Below are 19,957 nucleotides of genomic sequence, written 5' to 3'. Positions count from 1 at the left end.
AAACTAGATCGAAAAAAATTTTCTTTATATTGTGACTGTCCAAGACAAGTTTTGTTGACAACAGAGAGACATCATTACTCAAAAGACACGCTGGCCACTCTGATTCTTAATGACTATAAGAAGTATCGTCATATCTTAAACGAATATGAGAAGGAATGTATTTCATATTCATGTGTAAGTAGGAGAATTATATTTACCAAGAGTGTGTGCGTTTATAAACGAAAGCAGAGTGTATGATAAAAAGCTTACTGACAATGAAATTTGATTTACATTACATCTTGAGCTATTGGCATTTGTTCAGAATCATTAATTATGTTGATCCATATCTTGGCCCAAATTTAAGCCAAGGCATTGGGCCAAGTGGTAACACAAGCCAAGAACTGTCAAGAAAGAGTAACCTGATACAATCCAGGATCACACCGAACCTTATATAAACGAGTCTTTTTTCTTTTCTCATGCTTCATGCACACAATGGCAAAAATAACAGAGGCAACACCACTTTTAGATTCAGAATCAGCCATTGACAAAAAGCCATCGCCATGGTATATCATAATTCCAGCATTTGGAATTGCCTTTTATAATAGGTAGACATTAAACTTGTATTTACATAACTTTATTAAAGTTTTATCTAGTGCATTGATTGCACCATCTGTTGAGCTTTTCACAATGGTATTTTGCTACAGGTATAATGATAAGAAACACACAAAAAAGGTTATTTATAAAGAAATATCTATAGATATTACCAACCTCAAACAGAAGGTCTAGAAGATATACCCATTGAAAATTGCGCTATTCCAGAAGTTCAGTCTATCGTATCTCGAGCTCAAGCCATTATTATGCTTGCAACTTATCTAGCAAGTAAAGTAACTTATTTAGATGCAGACAGATCAGTTTATTGATGTTGTGTTCTTGTATAGACCTCTTGATGGCTAGTTATTATGGATCATTGTTGGACAAAAAAGGTCGACGTCTAGTACTCCAGATCAGCTCAACAGGAAATACTATTGCTTATATTTTCTTCATCTTGACAATCAGATACATCAACTTCTTTGGCATCTCATTGTTTGTTGTTGGACCTATTCTTTGCGGTCTTTTAGGTGGCGATACTATGTTGCTTGCTACTTCTCAGGCTTACATTGCTGACTGTACAACAACCACTCAAAGGTAAGAAAAAAAAACAATTTCAAATTAAAGAAGACAAATCATTTATGCTCTATTTCACATAGAACAATTGTGTTTGGTCATTTTATTGCAAGTCTTTATTTGGGTGGCACTTTAGGTTCTTCCTTTGCTTCATATCTGATCAAATCAACAGGGTCTACTGAAGTCGTTTTTTGGATGGCACTTACTATCAATGTATGCCTTCAGTTTTATGTTCACTTTGTTTTACCAGAATCACACAAACAAAAGCAATTGGAACCAAATGATCATAAAACAACGTTATTAAAGCGCGCTAAGTTCTTGTCTGCGCTTGATGTATTTTTTTCGGCTTCTTCTAAATACACACATCAATACACTCTGCCCTTAGCTGCATGCATTTATTTTTTAGCATTGCTTGTTGTGCCTCCTATACTGATGTATGCCATGCTCAAGTTTGGCTGGACTGCTTACGAAGGTGGAATTTTTACCAGTATCGCTTTCTTTACACGCCTTTTGATCATGATCGTTTTGCTTCCTTATTTATCTAAACTATTTCACAAGAACCGTGCTTCTACGACAAAGGCTTCTAGTTCTTCAACTACGTTATGTGATGCAAACAATGAAGCACAGTACAAAGATGAACCACAAACTGATCAAGATATCATACACGCTATCCGCTTTGACATTTGGATGATTCGTACAGGTATTTTTATAGAAGCAATTGGGCTTGTAGTCCTTGGTCTTGTCACGACACCTGGTGGTTTTATGTTTGCCGGTGTTCTTCAAAGTTTTGGAACATTAAGTAGTCCGTCTATTCGCTCTTTGCAAATCAATTTGGTCGATGCTTCTCAAGTAGGCAAGCTCATGAGCGCTTTAGCTGTTTTAGAATCCATGTCAAGTAAGTACATCTAAACAATTTGCCATAAACTTATTTTGCTCTCTTTCCTAAAGTGATTACATCACAATTAGTATTGAGTACTATTTACAGTGCATCTGTCAAAACGATGCCTGAATTGACTTTTTATATTTGCTCTGGCTTTGCTGGACTTAGCTTAATTTTATCATTATTTATATACCCACATTCCAATGACAAGCTTGAAGAAGAAATTTGATCTTATGAAAAAAAAAAAAAGTATTCTCAGATCTAATAAATCTTGAATATACTTCTTGGGCCTATCGATAATGTATAAGCCAAGCTATTGTATACTCACACTATTTTTTTCTATCGCTTGATTTTCTTTGCAAGATCTTTGACAATACACCAAACCGAAACTATTTCTTACTGTCGGCATAAAAAAAAGAAAGCTATAGACATTTCGCTTGTACCCGTTTTGAACATGCTGAGCCATAATAATCCATTTGCGTTTTTTTATTCACGAACAAAAGTAATCATAAAAAATGACAGCTTTTGTTAATTGCTTTGAATACAGAATAAAGATACTTTTGCCTAAAGCAGTTTTGTCTGTAAGTTTAAAAGAAACTCGCTCCTTTTCCCTTTAATTTATTGTGCATGAGCAATGCAAGCTTTGAGCATCCGAAAATGCTAAACACAGCTTGTCTTACTATTGTGTCTCTTTTAATATCAACTTATTCGACTTCTTTGAGTTATTTAAAAATGTATTACACCGCTGTTCTTTTTTTTTAGCAAAGGTATTTAAGCAATGAGCGCAAGCCGCGTTCTTCAAGCAAGCCTTGGTAGCTTTTCATTTTCCTCATATAGTCAGTTTTAAAAAAGCGTCATTGTAATCGCATTGGTTTGGGAACAGAGTGTAACAAATGTGTACACATACGGAAAAAAGTATAATTTCTCGAATTGCACAGACATTGTTCCACACGTGCAGCAATTCATATGTGGTTAACTTGGTTAAAATGCCTTTTGTTCAAAAAAGCTTGATCTAACGGAACACGAATGCCTTCTATTACTATTCTATGGCTAGACCATGTTTGTTGATTTTTTTCTATTTTAAATCACAATTACTTTTAACAAAAATTGTAAGCAACCTAAAATTGCTTTTGACCGAATAACTTCCTTTTTTGCATTATATGATCCACATCCAATATAATATGGTTCACTTTCAAATCAATTGCTGAAAGCTCATCATAATAATGACAAATGTCGCTAAAACATATAATCTGAACTCGATAAACTTTTGGGTTTACATTGATCATAATTTAATTTATTGCATCACAGTCTTTTCAAAGTACGTGCAGTAACCTCTTGGATGCACAATTACTATTGGTTCAGTGTGCGGTTTAAATTATACTAGTATGACAAAGTATCTCAGGAACGTGACAGTAGGATTTCCTTAAATCTTTGTTATTTTAATTGTCAATGATCTGCATAAAGACATCTTTTCCTTCTTTTCACGTCTGTTCATAACTTGTAAATAATGAATGGTTTAGAACAAAACAGCTTCAAGGGCTCTCAAACAACTTTATGTCCTAAGCAAATGTATCATGGTAGCCCAAACCCTTACGGTTTTAGTAAGCTCAATCTTATAACTTAGACAATTTCAAACTGTTACTGTAGAAGAAAATAGTCAGCCAGCATACCATGAATCAGATCAAGAAACATTAAATAACAATGATGACCAGGAAGGCGAACTAAATCCTTGGTTGATCGTTGTAGGCACTTTTCTTGTCTTGGTTGTTGGTTTAGGCTCTCTTCAATCATGGGGTGAATTTCTCTCTTTTCTTTTTTCTGGATAGTATAGCCTAATAATTTTATAGGTGTCATGCAAAATTACTTTGAGCAATATGACGGCTTTCAAGGCATAAACAACTTGTCTCTTCAGCTCAGTTTTGTTGCAACTATCTGTAACATCATCATTAATTTATTGGGCTTATTGGGACAAATACTTTTATCTTTATTTCAAACAAGAACTGTCTTATTCATGTCAATTGTGACATGTAGCCTCGGACTCTTATTGGCTAGTTTCAGTACACAGGTAAGCAGTAGCATAATATATGTATTTTGGTTGCTGATGCTTATCTAGATCTGGCATTTGTATCTTACACAGGGTGTTGTTTACGGCATTGGTTCCTCCATTATGTTTTATGTATGTTGACTCTGATTTCTTTATTATCTCACAAACTACTGAATTCATCATGATGATTCTAGATTGCGCTTTCTGTAGTTCCTCAATGGTTTACAAAGCATAAGGGTGTCGCTTTAGGCATTATATCCAGCGGCATAAGTATCGGCGGACTGGTCATGCCGTTAATTATAGAGCCCCTAAATACAAATTTAGGTGTAGCCTGGTAAACATATAGAATGTACTAAATGTTAATACTAAGATCGCAAAAAAAAAAAAAAAATTAGGTGTTATAGAATCATGAGTCTCATATGTCTTGTTGTTGGTGTAATTTCATGTCTATTTTTCAAAACCAAGAAGCAATCAAAAGGGGAGACTGAAAAAAATACCGAGAAAACCAAGATTGACTTTAAAGAAATGTTTGATTTCAGTGTGGCAAAAGATTGGCGGTTTTTACTTTGGGTGTTTATTGATATCCTACTAGAATGTGGCTATAATGTACCATATTATTTCCTTCCATGTAAGCCCATTACTTATTTGACAAAGGTGTATCCTTACATAAACCGAATAGCATATGCCACTTATTTAGGTTTGACGTCTTCACAAGGAGCCCTCATCTTATCAGTTGGATCTGGAATGAATGCTGTTGGAAGAATTGCTTCAGGGTAAATATGCTAATAAAGGAATAGCCACTAAGATATGCATGTAGATTAATAGCAGACGTGTTTGGTCATGTCAATGTTATCATTATCTATTCTATCATATCTGGTCTTACCTGCTTACTTCTCTGGACATACGCTTCTACTTTTGGTACATTAATGGCATTCTCAATAGTATTTGGATTCTTTGGAGGGGCATTTATTACACTGAGTAAGTGTTGCAATATGACGAATAGACTAGTTAATTATCTGAATTATGTAGCACCAACAATCACGCTTTTGGTAACAGGATACGAGAAATTCGAGACTGGACTTTCTGTGTTTCTGATCTTGACTGTAATTTCCATGTTTGGTCCCAATCTCGCAGGAGTCATAGAAGTAGCGGTTCATGCACCAAAAGAATTTGATAGTTACAAGTATTTTACCGGCACATGTTATTTAGCTGGTGCAGTATTGTTGATTGCATTTAAGCTTTCTTTAAACCGAAACTTTTTCACTAAAATTTAAGACTTTTGTCATTCATTTAAAGTCACACAATAAGGATATTCTTTTCCTTGTGGGAGAAAGGCCTTCACATGTGAAAAAATCGAGTTACACATATTTATCTTAGATGGCGCGGACTCTGATTGGTCTACGCGCGCTCTGTCTCTTTTTTTTTTATCTTTATCTTATTTACACGAGAAAAATATGCTAACAGAGGAAACAATTGCACGATTCAAAGCTTTTGAAAAGTACGACTTTGACAACGACGAGAGGTTCAAGGTAATAGAAAGCACTCGTTTTCTATAGTAGCGTTTTAACATATATATACATATATATATGTTTCTTTAACAAGGCGGGTATCAACTCCCTCTTGAATAACAAGTCAGAAGACCAAGACAAATTGCTCAAAAAAGCCAAGTTGTTTTATTATACAAAGTAACATTTGTGTAAATACTTTTGATATACACATTTATTAATGCTTTCTGTTTTAGGTTGATTGATCATTTCGAAATGCAAGAATATGAGGATTGGAAAAAAGACCCCGTTGCCATGGAGACCGTACCTGAATCTGGTAATGAAATCAATCAGAAACATTGAATTACTGATATTTTTTTAGACTCTGAAAAACCAACAAGGTTCACGTTTCAGGAGCTTGTTGATATGATTGAAAAAGGAATTGAGATTCCAGGTAAGCCATAAAACAAGTTGAACATCAATATATGTTGATTTGTTAGGCATCAAACAAATACCCAATGTATTGAATGAAGGTACTCCAAGTGAGGCAAAGATGACAGCACGCCCAAAACCGTGGGAAATCAAGAAGGAGCAACAACAAGAACAAGGAGAAGACAGAGCCTAAAATAAATGCATACACACATGCATATAGTGTACATATATTTATATAGTCTTTCTGGTTTATTATGAATGTACATCAAGCGGTATAATATATATATATATATATATATATATAGTGTATAAATAATGTGTATAAGTTTACATTGCCATTTGATGGTGAAATGACTCTGGGTCAGGTGTGCCGGGAACAGAGACGGAATACTTTGATTTAACCTTGGCTTTGTAAGGCAATCGGCTAAGTGAAAGTGAAGATGTTGACAATTTCTTTCTTCTCATGATGATGCTGTCAGTAGATGACATTTGCGTTGGTTGCTTTTTATGATGTGATTTGTAGTTGTTTAAATACCCTTTTATTCTCAGCATGCAGTTGTTTAATAGCCAGTTGGTAGACTCCAAGGTAAGCCCAGATATCACTTCAATTGTAAGCAAAGCTAGTCGGAGGAAAAGGAAAGAAGAGGTGAAGGTAGTAGTAATGACAGCTAGACAGGCAAGAAATATAATAGTCAACAAAACAAAAGGTGTTAAAAGTATACATCCAATTGTCGATAAGATTGAGATTCGCATTGAAAGTTTGAAAAAAAATATGAGAGAGAAAAGAAAGAAAGAAAAGACAGATAAATTAGATTGATTTGATTTTTCGAAACTGCTTTTGCCCCCTATTTATAATCTTGAGTACATAGACAAGTAATTTATTTTTGCCATTATTATATCACATGTCATTTTACCGGAAAATACAGAGAATAAGCTACCTTTGAGATAAATATGAAGCAAAATCGAAAATTATGTTCATACAACAACATATTCTTTTTTTTAAAATTTCAAATCCTTGGGAAACCATCTTAATACCTGACAGTTAAGAACAAATAAAATGTGGGGATGAAATCAATAATCGCACCAATGAAATGAAATAGCCTTATATAGTATATGTGACGTAGGTAATTGCACAAAAAACATGCTAGTCGATCTAGATGAGGAATGATTTTCATAATATTTACAGAATAAGACAGGCAAGAATTATGAGTAAATGGTATCATCGCCTTCATAAGTTTTTTTTTTCTTTTTTGCAGTTCACAAGCTATTTTCTCCCAATAAACAAGGCCTTATATTATGACGTATTTTATTTGATTACAAGGTATCATTATGAGTAGACTGTAATCATTTTAAGAGTATAGATTTCTTCAAGACAATCATCATTTTCAGAAAAGAAAATTACTAGTGAAAAAGAAAAAAAGGAAAGAAAAACAGTAAAATGGTTTTTACCCCATTTTATTTGCAACCAGTATGATGCATATGTAACATGGTCAATCAATGAACAAACCAAATGGTTTAGGATTTTAGCTCTGGAGATCATTGAACCTTGACGTAAAACTACAAGAGGACTGTTTCCTTTTAGGATATGACTTGTGCATTTATTTTTTTGACGATATCATAAAATTGGTTACTTTTGTTAGTACCAATCAACAATGAAACGTTTTACTGCGAACTCTCTAAACAATAGTGACACTTGCGTGTATATACATAAATGTTTCAAAGATCATTAAGCATTAAAAAGTATATATTTTTACAAGATGAAATGACCAATTTTGGATAAAATGTCAGGGAGATTATTTTATTTTTATGCAAGATGCAATGAATGTAAATAATACATTATGATTTTGGTTAACCTGGTCATGTATTATATACTATGTACACATACGAATATGCCTTCTAATGTGAAATACACACATATACAGACATAAATATAGATATATGAGTATCTGAGCTTGTTATTTATAGCATTCATAGCAATAGATAGAATGTTATCGTCACATTGCTTTCAATACGTAATGTGCACACATACACAGAGGAAGAAAAAGAGAGATACACTCACTCGCCGAGAATGCAAAGCTTAAATTGAAAATCAATCTACGGTGCTTGCATATTTATCCTGTAAACTGAAAGTGCTTGATAGCTACAATAAAATGAGAATATACAACACCTTGAAAAAAAAAAAAAAAAAAAAAAGATAAATTGCATAACGCCCAACATTTTATTACTTTTACGAAATATACATAGTCGTATACATATATGTAATACATATTCGTGCTGTTGTGATACTTACATGTATCCAAGTTGATCATATCTCCTTAACTTGAGCATATGTAGATACAGTATTATGCATTACTGTACATACATACACTCATACATACATATGGTATAGGATTTTTAGATTGGGGTAATGTAATAAGTATGCGCGTGTTCCACTCGATAAAGTATCAAAATACCATATACATACTTATTTTATTATATACTAAACCCTATAGTGTTTTTCTTATTTTTTTATTTTACATGCCCAACTATATTGTAACTTAAACATACCAAATGATCCATTTTTATCATCGTCATATTTATTCTATTATCTATAAGAATTAACAGCAAGTATGTATGTAGTAGATTGAGGAGGAAGAGGACAGGCTAAAAAGAAGAAGAAAAAAGATATATATAAAAAGGTGAAAATGTTATGCACATATCCCTACTTGCATTTTAAAAAAGAACAAAAACGAAATAAAATCACCAAATATGGGTTGTCAAAATGATACATATCAAGTAATCATAAAGGGGTACACTTTTTTTTTTTACTTTCTTCAAATTTTGGCGGCATACATAGACTAAAGTGCAGTTGAATGTATTCATATGGCTATAATCTTTTTAAAATACTAAAAAAGGATTTATATTTTTTTTTTTTTTTTTTGCTCTATAGTTTGCCTGCATTTTCTCCTGTAGGAACTTTTTTTATATGGGCGAAAACTTGGCCCCTTTTCCCTCTTTCTTTACATACAGCATTATAATGTACATATAAAGCGAAAATAAAAAGCAATCCGTACATATAAAGTAATAAAAAAAGACTTTACCCCTTGAATAAAAGACATATAAATAAACGCCTAATTTTCAAAGAGACCCTCTTTCTTTTTTATTCAAAAACATTGATGACAACTATTTTTTAAATTTCTTTATTCCCTTCTCTGCCTGTGTATTATCAACTTCTTTTTATATTATTGTAACATTTTATTTTATTGGTAAATACAACCTATATTAATTCGAAAAAGAAAAACTAAATTGTCTTCTAGAAAATGGATCTCAAGTACCTTTTATGTGAACCTGTATCAAGGCTTTCAGTCAAAGCAAATGATGCCTTCAAAAAATCTCAACAAAAACAATATCAACCAATTGGTTTGGAATGGCCCTCTGAATCAGTTTATCCTTCTGTATCTTCAAGTCAACAGGAATGGCATCATAATCAACCCACCATGATTATTAGTAGCCCTAAGAGTGTCTGTAGCAGTATCAGCACATGCAGTAGCGCAAGTTCAAACAGCGTCAGTAGCCATGAAGAAATAAATGCCATTTCTCGTGGACCTGGCAGAAGTCAAAGTCTTGGCTCATTAAGCAGCTATGCTCAAGAGCACTCTCCACAGAAGTATCAAGCCAGACGTCGAACTGCAAGTGACGTAAGCCTGACAAGACATCATATGTTTATCTACAGTCATCCCAACCGTAGACCAAGATCAGAATCTGCAGGAAACAACAGTTCTAGTCACAATAATAGTAACGTGCAGACCAGAACACCTTGGACGCCAATTGAAGATCATTTACTTCAACAAGGGTATGATCAGGGCTTATCTTGGGCTATGATTTCTTCTACATATCTCCCTCATCGTTCAAGAGGCTGTTGTTGGGGCCGCTTTAAGACCTTACAAAACAAAAACATGATCGATCCAAATCATTCACATATGCGCCATTTTAGAAGACCCTGGAAAGCCATCGACTTTACCAACACTAACAAAAAACTGGGATTGTAATGTTTTTTCTCTCTTTTTTTATGCATATGCTCAACACTCTTTCACGACATACTCCTTTATTTTATGTATTCATCTTATGGATATAGTATTATGGCTTATTATTTTTATGCTTTTATGATGAACTTATGCCCTTATGTCTCCTTCTTCTTTCTTCCTTGTTTATTTTTTCAAAATTACTATTATTATTCAAAAAAGAGCTTCGGACTACTGTGTTGATCTTCCCCTCCCCCTATTTCAAAAAAAAAAAAAAACTCTTATGGTCGATGCGGTCTCTCATTCTCTATATATACTTTAACCCTTAATTTATACCTCCTCTCTCTTTCTATTTTTATGTTATTTATACATACTTAATTTTCTTTTCAGCCAGGTAGCTGTCATTTTACAATTGAAGAAGTAACCTTTTCTCTTGTTCATACCCAATTTTGAATTAATAAACATTTTAGCATCTTTCTCTTTCTCTTTCTCTTTCTCTTTCTCTTTCTCTTATTTTCAATGGATTCACGATTTGAAGATAAAGTTAAAAAAAAAACAATGAAAATGACCATCGTGAAAATATTGCTTTAATACAACTGCGGCATGGTCGAGATCGTGACATAATCAGCAAGAATTAGCACCCCTTTTTGTTTGATCTTCAAGAAACTTTTCAATTGAATTTCTTGTACAGGATGAAGAAAGTGATTTAGAGGAAGAACTGGCATTTCTTTCTATTATTTCAGAAATGTGTCATAGATTTATCTAATGTTGCTCTGGGGCAATATGTCACCAAAAAAAAGATATGTTTTATGGCATATATTTTGGCTACATTTTTACCCATCATTGCGTTAGTCATTTTTTTTTCTTTTGCTGTTTATTTTTCGCCTGTTTCACTGCCTTCGATACCTGGAACCTCTCAACTTTTATTTTTTACAACATACATTCGTTTATTGATATTAAATATTTTTATAAAACTACCAGGCACTAAATGTGAAAAGAGCGATTACAACATCCTCTGGAATATTTTATCAACGGAAAGCCATTTGACACTTCATTTGACACTCCATTTAACCTATGCATTTATCAATTAAAATTATTGCTACAGCGAACACTCCGTCCACTTCATTGTTCACTCTAAAAAGAAGCATCAATGTATAGATTTTGAGAATAAATTTGTTGTTAGTTTTAAAGTATACAATGTTTTTTCTTTCAAATACACTTGTAAATGACTGGTTTCTTTGTGTGATAAACAATAAAGACTTGTTTATTGTTATAAAATAGTCAATTGGATTCCTATTTTTTTCTCTTTTCTTTTTTATAAATAGTTGCGATCACTTATTCTTTAAAAATGGATATTCGCGAAAATGTGGTCGTTTTTTTGGAATGGACGGAGTGTTCGCCATTCCTTCTCGATGACAGGCCATTCATTTGAAATTATTAATGACAATTACGACTCAAATCTTACCAATCAAAATTTCATTGGCTAAAAGATATATTTGTCCAAAAAAGTAAATTTCTTCTTACGTGGACGTTGTACTTGTGCATGGCTAAGATTTCGAAAAAAAATTATAAATAATGCAAAACACCAAATCAGCCTTTTTTTTTCTTCTTTATTACATATCAACATAAAATGACTTCTTTATACGATTTTACTGTCAAGAACATCGATAACCAAGATTGGAACCTTGCTGACCTTAAGGGAAAGGTAAGAAGTGACAGATAAAAAAGAAAAAGGCAAGGTATTTATTAGATCAAACACAGGTTGTTCTCTTTGTCAACGTTGCTTCAAAGTGTGGTTTCACTAAGCAATATGCTGGTTTGGAAGAACTCTACAAGAAGTATGCCGACAAGGGTTTTGTTATTGTCGGTGCTCCCTGTAACCAATTTGGTGGTCAAGGTAAGGTTTTCCTATCGAGTATAAAAGTATGCTTATCCTCTTTATTATGTAGAACCCGGCTCTGAAAAAGAAATTCAAGATTTTTGTAGCCTGACTTGGAGTGTTACATTCCCTTTGACTGCCAAGCTGTAAGTAGTTTGCTTATCAAAGCTTTTATAAACTAATTCGATTTTGCTTGTTAGTGATGTCAATGGTGATAATGAAGCTCCTGTCTACAGATGGTTGAAGGAATCCAAGCCTGGCATCCTTGGTTTGAAGCGTGTCAAGTGGAACTTTGAGGTAAAGAGACATAGTTTTATTGCGTCATTGTCTAATCTATCTCACATCAGAAATTCTTGATTGATCGTGAAGGCAAGGTTCAAAACCGTTATGCTTCCACCACTGAACCCAAGTCTATCGCTGCTGACATTGAAAAGCTTTTATAAACCTATCTTTAATTTATTGTAATAATAGTTCATCATTGTATTAAAAAAAAAACAAATCTTTCATAAATTATGTCTATCTATATTAACGAGAACTGTTTTCTCCAACAGCTTTCCCTTCACCTCCTGTTCTATCTGTTGTCCCTTTCAAACCTAACTTGGCCACTGCGTCCCATATGTGGTTAGGGATTTCCTCCTTCTTGTCTAACGAAACAGGATCCAAAACGCCACTAAGGGACTCTCCTTTTTTATGAGCACAACCTTCCATCATGAGTGTTTCACGTGCTCTTTTGAATGCAACGTCAAAGTTGGTCGGTAAATGATCCAGTATGATAGACTTCCTCACAACAACTTCATCGCATACTTTACTTGCTGTTGTTTTCTCCACTACAATACGAGTATCATTACTCGGTGTTGGATCCTACAAACTAAGTCATGTGATATGCACTGCAAGTGAACTTACCAGCCAAAATTGGTATATTTGTCCTGCAACATAAAGCTACACCGAGAAGAGTTAGCTTAAATTTGAATAAATGTGTATGCCAGACATACTCTGGGATTCTCCATTGCATCAAAACAACGTTTTCGTACTTGTTCAATCTGTTCAAATGCAGCTTTCCATTTCTCTCCTTCAAGTTTACTTGACCATAGAATCTCACTTACTCCCATATTCCTCACAGCTTCAGTACTTGCGATAATAAGTTCCTTTACATCCATCACAGATCCATAGCTTAATTTACTGACAATATCGTCTGCAAATACAAAGGACTGTATAATATCCTATCATGCATACATCAATAAACAACCAACAATAGATATTTTTACCTTGTATTTTTCAGCGAGATCAAGACTAAGACCACACGCAGGAGCATAGCAATAACACTTTAGACTGAATTCTTCTTTTCCTTTACGGAATTCATCTAGACAATCCATCAAGATAATGGTAAGAATAGCAGCTGTTGCAGCTCCTAAACTGTGTCCCACAATCACAAGTCCAGTAGTCGAATGTTCATTCGAGTAAGCCACAAGTTGAGGCACAACATGGCGAAAGAACTACATTGCTGAGTTCTGGTTTATAAGATGAATGAATTGAAAACAAGAAAAATAAAGCTTACTTTCATCCCACTATGGATAAATCCTCCTTTCCAGGGTTCGTATTCGCACACCAAATCAGTCAATGTATCCATCACACTCTAATAAAGAAAATAGTTTGTATGATGTCTATAATGGCTTTCTTCTTACCATAGTTCCACGAATAGATAACACAATGGAATTCGTAAAACGATCTCTTGCAATAAAATAGCTTGGACGAAAAGCCTCAGTAGATCTAAATTCATATGCTAAAAGGTCTTCTTTTGGAATAATCAGGTATTCAAGAATAGATTTTGCATCTGAATGTTCTCGCATAGCATCTGAAAAAATCCCATTTCCCTGCCCAATAAAATTCAACCCTTTCCAGCCATAAGATGCAATTGAGAACTTCCAAAAACGAGCTCCCATATCGATTTCTGACAAGTTCTCAACAAGATCCCAAGTCCGGTTTCGTGGCATGTCTGTATAAAACTTGTCCAGCACAGTAAATCCTGTCAAGACTTGCATATTTGTCAATTCAAATCCTTGCCCAAAGATAGCAAGTAGTTTTCCAATTGCTTTTATCACTTGGCTTGTGTCTGTCCAATCTTTTTTATCCTCTTGTTTCTTGGAAGAGCTGAACCAGGAAGAGGTGCGTTTGACAGTGTTTGGTTGAGGTGCAGCCACCATTTCACCAAACTCTTCATCGTCATCAATATTACGTAAAATTGATCTGCTTTTGTTCATTTTAAGTGGCCGGACAACTGAATCAAAATCATCGTCTGAATCGTCTTCAAAGGCATCACTTTGATCAGAATTTGATTCTTCATATTGCTTGAATGAGATATCAGCACCTGTCTTTCTTCTTTCACGTTGGAATTGTAAGTGTCGTTTGAATTCTGCTTCTGATAGCTCTTCTATCAACAAATTGGTCAAGCTTGATTTGGGCGTAGGCATGATCTCTTCCAAGTCTTTCCCTTGATCTATTATGTCAGAAGGTCGCAAATAACTGTAAGAGATTTCTACATGCAAAGCACCACGATTGTTGACAGCTGCTCTCTCCCTGCCGATACTTGAACTAGCACCTGTTGATAATTTCTTATCCCATATCTCATAATAACTACTAAAAGTCTCAGGCATGTTCACCAGGGTATTAAGGCGAATCTCAGCACGACCGATATGCTTGTCTGGATAGATAGCAAAGCTCTCATAAAGATCCATTTGTATCGTTCCAAATAATTGGGCATGAAAACTCACTATAAAGTCAAAGCTTTCTTGCCACTGACCATGGCGAGCTTCAGATATAGATGTCTGGTGTCGTTGGTCTATATAAATTAAATTCTCTTTTTCTCTTTATCTTTCATCAACATATACCTCCCAAGGTGATCACAACATAGGCTTTCTTGACCTTGACATTGAGAAAGGAACTAAATATGCGAACCTAGTAACTTATTGAGCCTTCCTTACAAGTGTATATATATATATATATATATAGTATACTTTTAGTTTTCCTAGTATAGGAGAAGAAGTTTTTACAGATTCTGGTTGTATTATGTCAACTGCGTTCTCATCAGACATGGAGAAAAACGGACAAAATGCATCCCTTTTTTATGGGAATATAGTATCATTTTGATTGGCTAATCAAAAAGGATAGATTTTAAACATGGTTAACACTCCGTTCATTCAAAATAGCTGATACTCTTACGCAAATAAATTGATTTTGAAAGGGCAGTAGCTATAAACACTTCATAAAGAAAAGAGAAAGCTTGTTTGCTGACATAATTTAAGGCTTTTCGAAATGCTTGTAGAAACTGATATTTCAAAATCAATGAATTGACTGCCAAATTAAAGACGGAAGCACTTACTATTACACTAGCCAGAGTCAAGCATATAAAAGGACCTTCAAAATACTCAATTGAAATTATGAATGCTTATCATATAACAGAGACACCAGCCAAGTAAATGCTTCAATAATTAGAGGCAACAATTCATGCAAACCTTCTTCTTTTTAGACTATATGAAGCTAGTTTAAAACTTGCTTATACATGCATGAATGATCCAAATACCTATAAACCATGTTTTCTAACATGCATGGTACCTTTGGAGTTAATCTGAACTAAGAAAAGCGACTTGTAAGAAATGGTCAAAATGACCATTCGGCCAAAGGGTATTATTGCCCATGAAAATTGCTCATTTGAAAACCTCTGAACTTATTTCTGACACTACAGGACGAAAAATGAAGCCATCGACAAGAATATATACTTAAAACGAGCTTCAGAGGCTCTAGTTTTTAGTGAATGCGTTTGTCAGACTGTTGTATATAAAAGCGGTATGGTAAGTGTGAAAAACCCATAAACATTTTTGCCTATTTACTCAATATTCTAGCAGCAAATTTGTTGTGTCCATTATATCAATAGACTTAAAAAGCAAAGATCTACAGCTTTTGTCACTACACCAAAGCAAGATAACTGCGTCTTCATGTTGTTCTCAGCAAAAGCTCCAATTTTGATGTGGCGAGAAGAATCGGAATTGCCTTCCATTTCAATCTTCGCAGCATAGCCATCTGGTATGTTCCATGTTCATTTGCTCCATATTTGTGTTAGAAAAAAACCTGTGTTTCTATTTTTCTATGCTCTTTAGCACTCAAAATAACATAAGTCCCTTTAGAGAGATCCATTATTGACAAGTTCTATATGACATCTATAGCAAAAACACTCAAAACACAGCCTAAACAAGCCATTCTTTGATGCGCCATTACTCGACAAACAGACTACTAAAATGGTTCATTTCCTCATTTAGAACATGTTCTTTCGAGTCAAGGAGTCGAATGATACCATTGATTTGACAGTTTTGTGAAATCTATTTTTTGACCTATGAGGGATCCACGGAGGTCCGTGAAGATGGAAAAAAAGCTCATCCAAAATTTTTGGAATGACCAATTGTAGGTCTGATCCAACCGAAATGAGCTGGGATCACGTTTAGATACTTCTGACAAAAAGAAAACGAGTTTGCTAAGACGAAAAAGTCGAGTTCATTTGAGCGTTGGCTTCAAACCTGCATCCAGAGTTCATTGTACACTGTAATTGGTAGAAAAGAGGCTTATTTCAGCAGATGTTGCTCACTAAACGGGTTCTTATTTATGCACTATCTGGCTCAAGAAGTTTCTAAGAGCCATTTTTGCTATAATACATGACACTCTTATAGCCAAAAGGACCAGCTTTGGACATGATAAGCAATGAATGTCATGCAAAAGGAGAGCTCAATGTTTCAAACACCAATTTTCTTTTTAGGCGTACTCTCTGCTTTGATGAGCTTTCTTTTTCTCTTTGCTAACAGTCAAGTATACAAAAGCAAAACGTGATATCATAACGCAGTAAAGGCAGCATCACTATAGTTTGGCAAGTGAAATGAGCCCTGTCCTGCTCATACTGAAGAAAAAAGACAGTAATAAAGTAGACAGACTTGAGTCGACAAAAAAGAGAGATTTATTCTTTTATACATCCCCATTTAAGATTTTGGTGGCATCGTCATTGTTTGTTGGAAAAAGAATAGCTTCATGATCATGTCTGCATTCCCATAGACTCAGTTGGTAAAGAGTAATGACAACCAAGAAATGAAGCAGCAAAGAATAGATGATAAAGAAATAACGAGACCATTTATGACTGAACAAGAGGCGTGTCAATTGTAATGTCAGTTTCTCCGCTGGATTTAACGCATTGTATCGACGGTTTTCTTCCTAAAGTCATGATACATATTATGTTTATACAACTTGACTATATTTACCTTTCGATGGAACTGTGTAAATGGATTCATGCTTTCTTCATATAGTTTGCTGTATTTATCTGAAGGATCTTCCTTGATAGAAGCACGTCTAAAGCTTGTCTTGGGATAATGGCTTGATTCCCCAGTATCCATATTCACTGCTATAGAAGACCGGTGGTTGGTCAGCTCGCCTTCTTTCCAGACATGCACAAACTTAAGTCGTTCATACAGCTTTAAATTATCTGCTTTCAAGTTTTGAACTTCTATACGTGCATCTTGTAAGCTAGCTTCAAGTGCCCGTGTGCGTTCTTCCAGCTCAGCATTGCGTTGTCTGAATCGATCACGCTGACTCATGACAATAGGCAAAATACTTTTGTCTTCTTTGACATGAGGTGATCCATCGGGTGTCTTGGGTGCATGTAAAGGAGACATGGAACCCAACATGTTGCCTCCAGGCTGATAACCTAATCGAAGCAAATCTTCTTCAAGTCGTTGTACAAGTACTGTCTTTTCTTGCAGTGTTTTTGCAACAGATTGAATCTCTTGTGTCTTTTGCTCACATTCATGTTGAAGATCAGCAAATGCCATTTTGATTTGGGTATAATCACTTTCGAGTTTCTTGTTTTTTTCCATCAATCGCACTTCAAGACTGTCTTGAACATCTTCTTTCTTAAGGACATCTGTTGCATTAAAAGCTTCATCTTCTTCACCTGTTGAGAATTCAACATACTATAACTCGTTGTAAGACAATGTCAAAAGGAGCCACTGCTTACCTTCATGATTTGTAGTTCACGCTTAATTTCATCATAATCTTCATATCCCTTTATCTTTTTCTTGAGCGAATCTCTTTCCTCTACCTAGACATGCTTTAGTTGATAATGTATGCAGCTTCTTTTTCTTACCAGTGTTTGTGTTTCCGCAGTCAAGTCTTTAATCTTTTTAGATAACCTTGATTCTGTCTTTTGATATAAATCTTTGTATGTTTCTACATCTTTCATTAACTTGTTTATTTCAGCTTCATGTTGTGTTTCTCTACTCTATAGTTAATCATGTAAAATGGTTCTATTCACTTACCCTTCAGTTGTCGGGTGTTGAGATTCAGAAATACGGGCTAATTCTTCTTTCAAGTCGTCCTATAGAATGTTAGTCTACTTTCCTCTTGTGTTGACAACTACTTGCATTCTTTTTTTCAAGCTGAACAATGCGACCATTAGCACGCTCAAGATCCATGGTCACCATGTCCAATTCAGCCAATTTACCAACCACTTCTTCATCTATACCATAGAATAATCAGCACACTTCTTAAAGCCTCTTTAGCATACCATAGGTCTGTCCATGGCTAATCAACTGAGCTTGTGTATCATCATGCGAATGCTGTAATTCTGTCAACTGATCCAAAGCTTGGTTTAATTGTCTCTGGAGATCATATTCGCTAAGGTTTTGATCAGTGTGTGGCATTCCTGTATAGACATGTACCGTTCTTTATATTGTTTGATCTTGTCACTGTATTGATCCTTCATTTCCTGTTCTACGTGGTTTGTTTCTTTTTGTTTTTTATGTTGCAAAGCTTCCTCTAGACTCGTCATTTTCTGAACAAGCTCTGCATTTGTCTTTTCCAATATAGGTAAACGTTCTATGGACGCATTGGCTTTTGCCAGTTGTTCTTTCAAAAGGCTATTTTCATTCTGAAGTGTTGTCATGTCTACTTGTTGCATACTTGAGTCGACCGCTGCTTCAAACAAAGGGGCTGGATCAGGCGCATCTGCTAGTAATTTATAGACCGTCAAAAATGCGTTTTCTGCGTATTTAGTACGTTTGGTGATATTGTCGATTTCTGCTTGATAACCTAGAGACCATGATGAGAGCCATACACTCTGCTTTCCGCCTCTTACCTTTCAATAGAGGCTTAAACTTGGACACTTTTTCTTCATCTGGGATCTTTTTGAACTCTATTGTTTATCAGCTTCCGCGCGTTTATTCAACTTGTTTACCTCTGGTTTGTTCTGCTAGTTTCTTTCTTGAAACAAGGCCATCTTTCTGATTCTCAACAATAGCAAGACCTTGCTGGTCGAGTTCTTTTTGAAGGTTGACAAGTTGAATACTTTTCCAATACTGGATAGCAGTAGAAAAACTATCTTGACTCATATTATGCTATAAAGGAAAAAGAAAGAAGGAGAATAGCGGCGATTCATTTAATGTATATATCAACCTTGGATCCATCTATCTATCTGTGCAAACCATAAAAAGGGAGGGATACTTGTTTGTGGTTCGTTTTTTCTCTTTTAATCATGTCTCGAGAAGTTTGGAGAATCGCTTGCTTTATTAAAGATATAGAATTTACTTGCATTATCGCTGTGTTTCAAGAGGAAACCGATGTGCTTAAATGGTTTAAGGACCATGGATTTAACCCAAGACATATGGATACCCATGGCGAAGAAGAAGAAGGAGAGGATGAAGAAGCTTCTCTCTGTTATACTGTGGTTTCTACAGAACATGAAGCGCATGAAAAAGGCTTGTTTACAAAACCACCCAGAGAAGACAAATCCGAGCCTGTTTATGATCATTCGCCTGCTAGTTTCATGATTATGGCAGAATATAAAAAATTGGAAACTCTCTATCTGTACAGATACGCCTAGCATCTAAAGTGACAACATTTGCCTTGTTTAACAATAAACACACTATTTTCGGAAATAGATTGCGCACTGAGAAAAACAAACTGCACAAAGGAAATGTTTGGATTGCATTAACAGAAAATAAAGATTGCGCTTTCGAGAAACAGAGATTGCATGCTATTAGGAAATCAATTGCACAACTGTGCAAT

General features: G+C 34.8%; 9 protein-coding genes across 9 annotated transcripts; 5 read left to right on the top strand and 4 right to left on the bottom strand.

Moving 5' to 3' along the window:
* Positions 1 to 471: 471 nt before the first annotated feature.
* B0P05DRAFT_460351 (major facilitator superfamily domain-containing protein) lies at positions 472 to 2,052 on the top strand (the record flags this gene model as incomplete). The annotated part of the gene is made up of 5 exons (XM_051574004.1): positions 472 to 584; positions 633 to 683; positions 737 to 858; positions 918 to 1,164; positions 1,227 to 2,052. 5 exons carry the CDS (start codon positions 472 to 474, stop codon positions 2,050 to 2,052), a joined length of 1,359 nt encoding a protein of 452 aa, XP_051439711.1.
* A 1,439-nt stretch (positions 2,053 to 3,491) lies between these two features.
* On the top strand, positions 3,492 to 5,431 carry B0P05DRAFT_5076 (major facilitator superfamily domain-containing protein). Its single transcript, XM_051575553.1, has 7 exons — positions 3,492 to 4,088; positions 4,137 to 4,199; positions 4,262 to 4,401; positions 4,463 to 4,695; positions 4,747 to 4,840; positions 4,885 to 5,045; positions 5,097 to 5,431. The coding sequence occupies exons 1-7, from the start codon at positions 3,876 to 3,878 to the stop codon at positions 5,339 to 5,341; spliced, it is 1,149 nt and encodes a 382-aa protein (XP_051439710.1). The 5' UTR covers positions 3,492 to 3,875; the 3' UTR covers positions 5,342 to 5,431.
* Positions 5,432 to 5,483: 52 nt separating this feature from the next.
* On the top strand, positions 5,484 to 6,378 carry B0P05DRAFT_521170 (uncharacterized protein). The gene is made up of 5 exons (XM_051575848.1): positions 5,484 to 5,596; positions 5,670 to 5,752; positions 5,809 to 5,888; positions 5,934 to 6,005; positions 6,052 to 6,378. Exons 1-5 carry the CDS (start codon positions 5,522 to 5,524, stop codon positions 6,174 to 6,176), a joined length of 435 nt encoding a protein of 144 aa, XP_051439709.1. The 5' UTR covers positions 5,484 to 5,521; the 3' UTR covers positions 6,177 to 6,378.
* B0P05DRAFT_521165 (uncharacterized protein) lies at positions 6,266 to 7,033 on the bottom strand. Its single transcript, XM_051575847.1, has one exon. It carries the CDS (start codon positions 6,734 to 6,736, stop codon positions 6,311 to 6,313), a length of 426 nt encoding a protein of 141 aa, XP_051439708.1. The 5' UTR covers positions 6,737 to 7,033; the 3' UTR covers positions 6,266 to 6,310.
* Positions 7,034 to 9,136: 2,103 nt separating this feature from the next.
* Positions 9,137 to 10,503, top strand: B0P05DRAFT_521161 (uncharacterized protein). Its single transcript, XM_051575846.1, has 2 exons — positions 9,137 to 9,228; positions 9,280 to 10,503. The coding sequence occupies exon 2, from the start codon at positions 9,283 to 9,285 to the stop codon at positions 10,009 to 10,011; it is 729 nt and encodes a 242-aa protein (XP_051439707.1). The 5' UTR covers positions 9,137 to 9,228; positions 9,280 to 9,282; the 3' UTR covers positions 10,012 to 10,503.
* Positions 10,504 to 11,496: 993 nt separating this feature from the next.
* Positions 11,497 to 12,362, top strand: B0P05DRAFT_521160 (thioredoxin-like protein). Its single transcript, XM_051575845.1, has 5 exons — positions 11,497 to 11,689; positions 11,746 to 11,881; positions 11,934 to 12,009; positions 12,064 to 12,160; positions 12,211 to 12,362. The coding sequence occupies exons 1-5, from the start codon at positions 11,615 to 11,617 to the stop codon at positions 12,304 to 12,306; spliced, it is 480 nt and encodes a 159-aa protein (XP_051439706.1). The 5' UTR covers positions 11,497 to 11,614; the 3' UTR covers positions 12,307 to 12,362.
* B0P05DRAFT_521149 (uncharacterized protein) lies at positions 12,363 to 14,963 on the bottom strand. Its single transcript, XM_051575844.1, has 8 exons — positions 14,875 to 14,963; positions 14,749 to 14,815; positions 13,546 to 14,699; positions 13,419 to 13,496; positions 13,129 to 13,356; positions 12,856 to 13,083; positions 12,767 to 12,802; positions 12,363 to 12,724 (listed from the first exon to the last, which is right to left on the bottom strand). Exons 1-8 carry the CDS (start codon positions 14,950 to 14,952, stop codon positions 12,389 to 12,391), a joined length of 2,205 nt encoding a protein of 734 aa, XP_051439705.1. The 5' UTR covers positions 14,953 to 14,963; the 3' UTR covers positions 12,363 to 12,388.
* Positions 14,964 to 16,867: 1,904 nt separating this feature from the next.
* Positions 16,868 to 19,281, bottom strand: B0P05DRAFT_582615 (CASP C terminal-domain-containing protein; the record flags this gene model as incomplete). The annotated part of the gene is made up of 10 exons (XM_051582188.1): positions 16,868 to 17,110; positions 17,158 to 17,865; positions 17,910 to 17,993; positions 18,039 to 18,168; positions 18,211 to 18,269; positions 18,337 to 18,410; positions 18,459 to 18,568; positions 18,613 to 18,982; positions 19,029 to 19,085; positions 19,128 to 19,281. 10 exons carry the CDS (start codon positions 19,279 to 19,281, stop codon positions 16,868 to 16,870), a joined length of 1,989 nt encoding a protein of 662 aa, XP_051439704.1.
* B0P05DRAFT_4920 (uncharacterized protein) lies at positions 19,121 to 19,947 on the bottom strand. Its single transcript, XM_051575337.1, has one exon. The coding sequence runs from the start codon at positions 19,773 to 19,775 to the stop codon at positions 19,419 to 19,421; it is 357 nt and encodes a 118-aa protein (XP_051439703.1). The 5' UTR covers positions 19,776 to 19,947; the 3' UTR covers positions 19,121 to 19,418.
* Between the last annotated feature and the right edge of the window lie 10 nt (positions 19,948 to 19,957).

The sequence above is a fragment of the Gilbertella persicaria genome (assembly GCF_025201335.1).
Source record: "Gilbertella persicaria strain CBS 190.32 chromosome Unknown B0P05scaffold_1, whole genome shotgun sequence".
NCBI classification, from domain to species: domain Eukaryota; kingdom Fungi; phylum Mucoromycota; class Mucoromycetes; order Mucorales; family Choanephoraceae; genus Gilbertella; species Gilbertella persicaria.
The sequence above is the reverse complement of the archived record's forward strand: the minus strand, read 5'-3'. Positions and strand labels throughout refer to the sequence as shown.